The sequence below is a fragment of the Varanus komodoensis genome, unplaced genomic scaffold (assembly GCF_004798865.1).
Source record: "Varanus komodoensis strain SLA01 unplaced genomic scaffold, ASM479886v1 scaffold2, whole genome shotgun sequence".
NCBI classification, from domain to species: Eukaryota; Metazoa; Chordata; class Lepidosauria; order Squamata; family Varanidae; genus Varanus; species Varanus komodoensis.
The window spans coordinates 50,849,580-50,859,478 of NW_025335568.1; the positions used below are offsets into that span (position 1 = coordinate 50,849,580).

Consider the following 9,899-nt stretch of genomic DNA (forward strand, 5'->3'; position numbering starts at 1 on the left):
ATCTCAGTTGCTAGGCTCTGCCTGTCCAGATAGGGTCATAGTTGATAAAATGGTCTGAGATGATAAAAGGTGCTCCAACCTGTGATTCCAGAGAAAGTTCAGGATCCAGGAGCACCCCAAAACTACAAACCCTGTCCTTTAGGGGGTTCACCTTTTCCAACAAGTATTGGTCATTCGTTTCTTCATATATGGCTTTCACAGCTTTCATAGGAAAACAGCCTCTGACACATAGCTGACTCACACTTGTAGATGTACTGAATACATACCGTTTAACATATGAGCAGTATTTCTGTTTATAATTAGGAGAAAAATTATCTTCATCAATATGCAAAATAGCACTGCCAAATAAAACATTGTTTCAAAGGCTTTCTTTGGCTGCTTGCTTAATTTCTTTCCAGTTATTCCCCTACCACCAGCTCCTTAATGGACATTCTATAATTGTAAACTGTGTCTCAGTTTCTTAATGAAGATAAATTATTATCATTTATAACAGCTTATCACAATTCTCTGTATTCTGTTTTTTCTGAACCAAAATCACAGGTTTTTAAAACTCAGCAGGCAGGTGGACAGAAGCCACTATGCTCCCTTACTCCTGATTGCTCCCAGTTAACCAGAGCTTGTTAAAAACTTGTGCAGCTGTGACATGCAAACTGGGCCAGTATCTGACACCACTGTTCTATCCCCTTTCCACAGCCAAGACCAGAGTGATTGCAAGCCCCAGCTTTTAGTAATCTTCCAGCCTAAATTTATTGTATATATAAATGTGTGCTGGGGAAGCAAATTACTGTAGCTGTTGAAAAACTACTACGGTTACACATATTTGTGAAAGTCAGCAATGTAATGCAAAACATTTTTTTATTCTGAGATAAATGCAACTGAACCTGCCTAGATGTTTTTTCCCCTGTATAATTTGCTGATGTTTAAAATGATGGAAAATAAAGTATAGCAGTACCTATATTTCATTTACACAAGAAAAATTACCAGATAAAGAAAATAGGATCCAGCGATTATCGATTCACAAGGATAAGATTAATGATCCAGTAACATGGCTGCACAATACATCTGCAGCAGCTTATATTTAATATCCCAGCTTTTACATTTAACTAACGCATCAGGAAGAATTAAAAAAGAACAAATCAGATCAGAATGCATTCATTGTATTATTTCCAAATTTATGACAAAAAGATAATTTTATGATTGTAATATATGATGTAAATTCACAGTTCTTTAACCAACTGGACAGTATATTTTAACTCAAAAGCCTGACAACCTAACGCTTCTTTCCCAATTTCTACATAACCTGATCAAAAAAAAAAAAAAAAAAACAGTTGTGCTAATCTCAAGTAGGCAGGAAAGCAACACTGCTAATACTCCACAAATTAAGATGGCCTTGGTATTGAATTCACAGAGGGGGACGGTTCTTTATCCATGGCATCACACTGCCTATTTGGACCACAACACAACTGCCAACTGCCAGGACAAGGCACCCCTCCTCCCTCGGTCCAAGCTGGACGGGATGAGGAAATCAATAAAGTGGATGGCTTGGAAATGCACTTGGAAATAAGTAAGAAAGGCAGCTGGCTTGCTGCTTTCTGAGTATCAGTGCAAGGTCAGAGAGAGTTCCACCCTTCGCCATGCTGTGGAGAAGGGTGGCAGCTCACACCCGTTTTAAAAAATGCACTTGCCCTTGATATACTAAGTGCCTTAGCTGAGTAGTGTCTAAACAGTAGATACCTATTGGTCTCTGATTTCTCACAGAAAATATAAATTCAATATTAGATATTCAAATAAATCACACCTCACACAGCAGTGCTGCCTCAACCATTTCAAATGAGATATTGCTCTGCTTAAGACAGAGATGCAGAACCTCAGGCCAGGTTTCTAATCTAACCTTCTAGAAGTTTCCATCCAGTTCTCTGGGGTTTCCCAGAAAGCCACATCCTTGCCCCTCAGCCCAATCCACCAACCCTTTGGTTTCTGTGCAGTTTTTTTACCCATTACAAAATACTGAAATGCCCTCCAGAGTTGGTTACTTACAGTTGCCTATAGCCCACTCACCAATAGAAGATGTCCCACCACAAACTTCTTCAAAAGGGAATTCAACCCTTGGGCTCTTGTTTGATTTTTCAAGTGTGCGTAAAAGCACATATCCAAACAAATTTTAGATATGAAACAAGAGTATTTTGCACAAAACACATACATTTCAAACATCATGCAAAGAATTACAGAGCTATTAGGACCAGGTGAGGAACTGGCCCATGTAGGATAGTACAACAATGCTACATTTGTCTACCTTTTCTACGAGTTCAAATACTTCACGTGCATGATTTTGGTAATCTTCACAACAACCCTCTGAGGCAAGACCTATAACCTCATAATGTGCATAGCCAGAGCATCAGCTTTAGCTTTCATTTTATTTCCTAAAAATCAAGAGTGGGTGGGTGGGGTTTTCTATAGTTCTGAAAAAACATGGCTGGTCTGCCTAAATATATCTGAGATTATTAATTCACACTCTTGCTTGTTATTTGGGGTCCCTCCTAGTTGTTTACCTACTATAGTTTGCATATAATTCTGGCTACCTGAAACAGACTGGACTGCTTGTTCACATGTGAAACAGAAGCCCCTAACGGAACTCTAAATTGGGCAAATGAATGTGAATTGGAAGGTTGGTAGTTGGGATCCACCTGTCCCATCATCACCCTAAACCAGTTTTTCTGAAATTCACAGTAAGCTGCAATAAGAGAAAGGGTGGGGGGATATATTTTGATCCCTGTTTCCCATGATTTGATTTTTTTTACTTCTTTTATAATTTAATATTAACATGCTGCCTTCGGAGCCTGTTTTGGGACTTAAGTAATTTTGCAAGTAAGTAGACAGAACCAATTTCAAGGTTTCTTAACATGAGGGTTGCTTCCCAGCTGACTGAATTTAGGAAGAATGGTGCTGAAAGTCCAAGTAATCCCAGAGTCAAGATGAAGAAGTACGAAATGACACAAAGAGCAAGAGAATACTAAGGATGAAAAACAGTCTTGTCCCCTATATGTCTGAGGGGCAAGCAATATCTCACTGCATACCTGTGATTAACAGGAGAAAAAGTTCTCCTTCATGTTCATCTTCTAAAATTCAGTGCTCTCCGAACCTCTGGCTTCCACCATCCATCCCACAGAATAGATACTTATTTTTTCAAAGGGTCTGGCCCTATGCAATGTTTGCCGACACGTTATAAAGGGCTCGACAACTATAAAGGCAAAGGCTAAATATGCAGGGTACACAAGCAACCAGCAGCCAGGGCCAGCATTCTCCTAACATGGAATGTTTCCCCTGATGGAATGTTATGGAATGGAATGTTCCATGGAATTCCCATGGAATGTTTCCCCTGCTTCAGGTGGATTTGGGGAGCACAGGATCACCTCCCCGCTGTAACAGCAGGGCCACCTGCTTCTACCGACATTCACACTGATAACTATGAAGATTTCTCAAAGCGAGGGATTCAGGCAGCGGGCACTCCAGAGAGTCCTAGTAGCCACTCTCCCACTGTGGCTAGTGCTGCAACAGGAAGAGTACCCAAAACTGCCCACTTTGAGCAAGGTGGCTGAGGCTGCCTCTGTCACCATTAGGCACTGAGAGGGGAAGCAGGAAGGGGCAGGAGAGGCATCTCAGCAGGAGAAAGGAGAGCTTGTGCCACCCGACATGGCACTTGCCACTGCAGGCAGTACGACTGAGGCCTGACCAATTGCCCTCCAAGGTCTCCCAGTCACTGGCTGCTTCACACCTATCATTCCCTGGCTCACTGGAAGGCTTTTTTCAAAGCAACTCTAGCAAGAGTGTTCTCAGATTCTGCTCCAATCTTCCACCAAAGGTTTAGTCCATCTCTTCATTTCACCCTCCTGTTTCTACGAACCATAACTGAGTGATAGGGGGAATTTAACCACTCATTCCACACCACAGGAAGCGAAATTCAGACACCCAAAAAGAGAGAAAAAGTTATAGACAAAAGTTGGATTGGGGTTTGTTTCTAACATAAGCTGCTCACAGGAAACCCTACAGGGTGAAGGCTAGCATATAAATTTAGTAAGTTAAATATATTTAAGATACTGGCTTAAATCAATCATAAAAGAAGAAGAGCTCATCGGAGCCCCAAACCCTTTTTCAGTTAGTTAAACAAATCCTTACTTTCCTGTTATTACCAAAAATGCATGCTAAAAGGCATCAAAATAGTCAGTACCAGATGCGACTAGCTAAAATTTGCCACAAATAGTGTCACAGTTAAATTGAGAAACCAAAAATAACCACTAGAAAAGCAGACAGAACAAAGAGCTGGAACAAATTTATATGCAAATACAGAAAATCAACCACTGAAACTTACCTTAATTGGGGCACTGCTAAACTTAATTTTTCTGTTTGCTGGGATTTCATCTTCTTCTGGCAATCCAGTAATTTCAGAACATTCCATGTCAGGTTCATAATTGTAGTTCTCATCACTGTCTTCCTGGTCATCCTGTTCTGTTCCTGTCTCTCCCCAGTCAGAATTATATCTTGATCGTACCCTGTAGACACTGTAATCAGAGTGCATATACACATGAGAACTCTGAAAGTTATTCAAGTCTTCCTGTGCTTCCTTTCCATTTGTATCTTCACACTTCAAGCCAACAACATGTGAAGCTTCAGTGACTGCAGTGTCATCACTAGCTATTAAGTTTCCTGATACATCCGCAGTCTCAGCTTCATCAAGTATCTTTTTTTGCTGTGCAGGTAGCACTTTAGGCTCTGTTTCAGCCTTACTCCTGGCACCAGTCTCACCAAAATTCTGTCTATCAAGTCCATCTGTTGACTCTTGTTTGGCTGCTTCGCTTGATTCAACAGAATTATGACAGACACGCTTGTTTTGTATTCCACTTGTTTTTGAAAGAGGCAAAGTGCTTTTGGAGGTTTCATTAACTGATGGAGATCTGTTACTGGTTTCCTGTGAGTTCTCAACAGATACTGTAGTGGTATTTTGCTTGGGTACTGCAGGCCAAGCACTTCCATCTTTTATAGGACTAAAATCATCAAGTTTTGCAACAGTGGAAGACAGATTTGTTTCCACTGAAGACAGGTTTAGTGGATAATGACCAGTTACAGAGTACTCTTCATGGTTTTCTGCCTTTTCTAAAATGACACTTTGCTTTGAGTCAGTATTTTCAAATACTGCACTAAGTTGACTCACTGTTGGAGAAACTGCCTCTGTCCTTGAACTAAGACTGTCCAATGAATCTGTACTTCCTCTGTTAGACTTAGAGCTGCACCATTCATCTTGAAGTTCATTATTAGAAAGTGATTTCTCTTTCTTTGGGGAGTAGCGATTGGAAAGCCCAGCTTCATGAATATTTCTTTCAAATAACTTCCTTGTCTCGGTAAACTTGGAATATGAAGGACCATCATGCATAGCATCAAACCGACTAATCCTTTCTGAAACTGATGATTCTAACTTCACAACTGATCCATCTCCCTTCTCTACAAATTCTTTAGGTCTAATTCTTCTTTGAGGAGACACTGGACCGCTTTTACTTCTTGTCTTTGCCATGCCACCAGCACTCTCATTGGGCTCCATGCCCATTTGCATGAATAAATTTTTAATCCTGTTGACATTAGATCCATATTTCCTCCCCCTGTTTTGCTGAGAAGCTTCTCCTTCTTCTTTTGTCTTCTGTTCTCCATCTGACTTAGGTTTGTCAAAGGTACTTTTCAATGCTTGGAACTCAGTCCTATAAGCATTCCTGTGAGGAGAGGCACTTCGAAGGGTTGATCTTTCCCCTGAACACTCTGTCTTCAACATGTTTATTTTTGAAATGTTAAACCAACATACATAGTGGCTGCTGTACCCAACCAATTTCTTTTGAGATTGTGGTTGTGCTTATAGGGCACTAGATTTTCCCAAAGCCATACTCACAGGCAGCACACAGTCTTCCAGATATGGGTCACAACAAAAAACCAAAAGGGTAGCCAGATGATTTTTCAAAATAAAATGTTGATGGAACCTGTAACACAAAGGAGGATTTTGATTCATATCATATGTTGCAGCTATTTAACTTTTACATCAGTTTCATAACAACACTGCCTATAAAAGGTAAGAGTATGATATGAAGGCACCTAATGGGATTCTATCCTCTAACCTAAGTGCATTCTGAATCTTAAAGTTATATGGGGGAAATAATCTGGGAAGCCACAGTGACACAGCTCCTCGCACGAAGGGCAGAAGAGAAATTGAGTACGTATGGGGCCTCTTTCAAGCTTTGATGACAAAAGTGACAAGTTAACCTATGGTATGCTGCCTTAAATTAAAAACCAGAGCTAAATCTGGATCCAGTTCCTTGGAACCCATTTTTAATTCCGGTGCTCAGATATGGATCACAAAAAGTAGTAACAAAGCCAAGAAGTGAAGCACATTTATAAAAATGAAAAATCAAATACTTACACATTGCCCCACATACATGAGATTAAGGGCCAAAGCACCAATCCTTCTCTTTTCTACCTATCAGTCATCTGATTACCTGGGAATAGCTCCACTATCATACCATATTACACAAAAACAGTGTATGAAAAAAAATGCAGCAATCATCCTGGAAAAGTTGGTGAATATACACTGTGATCAGTAAGGATACAAATAATAATAATATGATGCGGTCCACCTATTCATGTTACTCTGCATCTTACACTCACTATGCACCCCCAGTGCACAAATTATTCAACTGTACTACAGTATCATACTGCACCTACATATTCCCTCACCAAAGTTTCCTTCAAATTTTAACAAAGAGCCAGGTAAAATCATTTCTCTACCACAGGAATGATGTTATGTAGCCATGAGTGACTGGACCCTTGAATGGCAACACTTTTTGCAGTCAGGCTCTTTTCATTTCAGAACACCAGCAGCAGCAGCAGCAGCAGCAGCACAAATTAATATACTCACTCCACAAAATGTGCAGGGGGTGGGGAGAGATCACGTGCAATGCAATCTAGAATTTGCAGGAAGCAAATAATTCGATATGATAAAGACTTGCCTGTTCCCTTTGTGGCATAATCAGCATGACAAAGAACCACAAAATGTACAATGAAATGGGGAAAAAGAAGAAAAATGCTTGATGCAGGCGAAATTTCTCAATTTCCCAGGTTGGATCTCAACAAAAGCTGTACCTCAAAGAACAATTCTATGAATGCTGAGCTGTCCTGTTCTCTTATTTGGAGGGAGATGGGGGCTGACAGAGTCCCTTGGCGCCGTTTAATAGTGGACGAGGAGGAGGAAACGCGTTTTGCTTCCAGCCTTAGCAAGCAGCCCTAAAGGAATACAGAAGAGCAGCACATGACTAATAATAAAGAGAGAGAGCGAGAGAGATCTCATTAGCGCCCTTCTGTTTCCGCCTCGTCCTCCGCGGTTACAACTTCACCGCAGCTGCGAGCTCCTAAAGCGACCCAAGACACATGCGGACCCGCTCGGTTCCTTTCAGCCCGGACCTGACTCCTCTCTCCCTTTCTTTCCTACACACCCACCCACCCACTGGCCCCCGCATCCCCCGCCCCTATTCCGCGCAGCCGAGGTTGGGAGAGATTACAAGACTAGCGCCCATATTGCGTCTATTCTCCAGCCTTGACGACTAAGCGGTTATTTGCTCCTAAGCAACACTATGATGTGGCTGTTAATGCCCCCCAATCCCTTCTAGGAAAAGAATCACGTCCCTGTCTCTAAATCGTCTTTTTTTCTCCCTCTCGTCCTCAACCCCCAAACCGGGGGGGGGGGGGCGGGGGGAAGAATGCAATTAAAAACGAAGAAGAGGAACCTTAGAACGTAGCAATAAGGAAGAGTCTTAACAGCCTCATGGGAGAGAGGAAATAAATAAACCAGCTGCTTCTTGCATGCGCAAAAAACCCAACGTGTGTGTGTGTGGAGGGGAACGAGATGTGAAATCTGTGTGAGGCAGTGGGGAGTAGCCAGCTAGCTAGGGTGTGTGTGTGTGAATTAATCTTTTCTCCTGCCCTCCCTCCTCCTGCGATCAAGCGGTGGAAAAGGCACGGGTTCGTCTCCACCAACGACAGGTAAAGCTCACCACTAAGCTCCACCACGAAGCGGAGAAGCACCTTGCAACAGGAGCGCGAGCAACGGGCGCCGGCGCTGTATCAGAATGCAGGCGACCGAGCACAGGAGCGGAGCAAGCAGTGCTGCTGCTCAAGAGCCCCGGCAAGCCACTCGGGGCACTTTTCGTGCTCCCGAAACAAAAGCTGCCCCCATCTCAGGAGTCCACCTACTCATTTTCCTGCCACCCCCGCGCTTTTTTAAAATTTGCAAATAGCACGGCAGTTCGTCCTGCGCCACCTTACCCGGGAGAATGGGCGTTACAAGCCCCGGCGCTTTCTGTTCCTCCCGGCGCGACTGTTTCTGCAGCGGCAATTTAGCGCCTCCGTCCCATGTTCGGGCTCCAGCGACCCACCAGCTCCTGGCACCGTCGCCGCCACCCCCAGCCTGCCCGGCGGCAGCCTCCGATTCCGCTCCTCAACGCCATTGCAGGCGGCTGCGACTGAGAAGCTGCGCGGGGTGTGGGGGAGGAAGATTCCCGCGCTCGGCTCGGGGCCGGCTTCCCGCCGCCTGCTGGGCCTCTAGTGAACGCTCAAGCAGCCGGGTGACCCTCGGGAGAGCGCCCCGAGCAGCCCGGGCCGCTCTCGGCCGCGCGGGGCCAAGCGCATTTGACAGGTGCCTCACCTCCTCGGCGCGCCGGAATGGTTTGTCCCGTTGGGAGAAAGAGAGAGGCTGGCGGGGAAAGCGCCCAAGCCGAGTTGTGCTTTGCCGCCGCCGCAGCCCGGCCACAGCGGAACAGAGCAGACGCGGCGGGGCTCGACCCGCGCCACTGCCGCTCCTTGGCCTCTCCAGCGCTCCTGGCGCGCGTCCAGCCCGCCTTCCCCCGACCTCGTGGGGTGCCGCGGTGGAAGCTCGCCTTCCCCTGCAGCCGCGTCCCCAAGCAGGGGTGGTGCTGTGCGCGGAGAGGGGGGGAAGCGCCTGGATCCTGGGAAACGGCGAGGCACCACCTGAAGGGCTACAGTCTTCGGATTCTACCCGCGCCCGCCCAGTGGGAGTTCACCCTCTCGGCGGCTTTGCCACCGCAGGGCTCATCTAGCCCAGCCCACCTGCTTTTACACACGCGGTGGCCAGCCAGGTGCGACATAATTTCCCCCCGTTGCTGGTGCTGGCCACCTTCGGCCACTAGCATTCAGTAGCATTAGTCTGTGCTTCTGAAAGACCAGCATAATTAATAGCCATTGGTAGATAAGTCTGGGATACTTCTTTTTAAAATCGTGCTTGTGTGACAACAACAAAGCAAAAGGAAACAGAATACTGATAGTTTTCCCCCGTTGTGCACAACAGTCCTATGCGTGCTTCCCTGGAATGTAGTGCAAGAGTGTTTAGGTAGGAGAGCTGAAGAATTTCTACGAGTATTTTTACAAGAATCTCCTTTTTTTCATCCCAGGGTTTCTTTCTGAATGCTTTAAAAGCACTGAGGAACCGTGCCTCCAAACATAAGCAGAAAGTTTCTCCACTTTTAAGGATGTCTGCTAAATCTGGCGTTCAGGATACTGCTCAGCTTTTGCAGGTAAAAGAGTTGCAGGTTGTATTCCAATGAGCGAAAAGCTGCCACTGGTTTTTGGTGGGGGAGGGGTTGGTGTGCCTTCTTTATTTGCACCAGGGTTAGTGTGAGAATTAGTCTCTTGCCATGAATAGTTGTATTCTCTCTAAGCACTTTCTTTCACACACTAATTTGAGATAGCATAGGCAACACTCTCACTAGAGAATAAAACACAATGCCAACATTTTGTCTCTATAGGTTTGATCGAGATTAAGTCATACCCAAAATGGAGTGCCCCCTTTTGGATGG

At 44.6% G+C, this 9,899-nt stretch overlaps 1 protein-coding gene across 1 annotated transcript in view; it reads right to left on the minus strand.

Annotated features, from left to right (window-relative positions):
- Window positions 1–8,522, minus strand: part of PPP1R9A (protein phosphatase 1 regulatory subunit 9A) — a 145,767-nt gene extending 137,245 nt beyond the window's left edge. Inside the window, exons 1-3 of the mRNA XM_044428439.1 lie at window positions 8,353–8,522; window positions 7,174–7,314; window positions 4,367–6,017 (exon numbers count right to left, since the gene is read on the minus strand). Of these exons, the coding sequence (XP_044284374.1) occupies window positions 4,367–5,815 (1,449 nt within the window). The 5' untranslated portion in view covers window positions 5,816–6,017; window positions 7,174–7,314; window positions 8,353–8,522. The remainder of the gene's footprint in view (window positions 1–4,366; window positions 6,018–7,173; window positions 7,315–8,352) is intronic.
- Window positions 8,523–9,899: the final 1,377 nt, after the last annotated feature.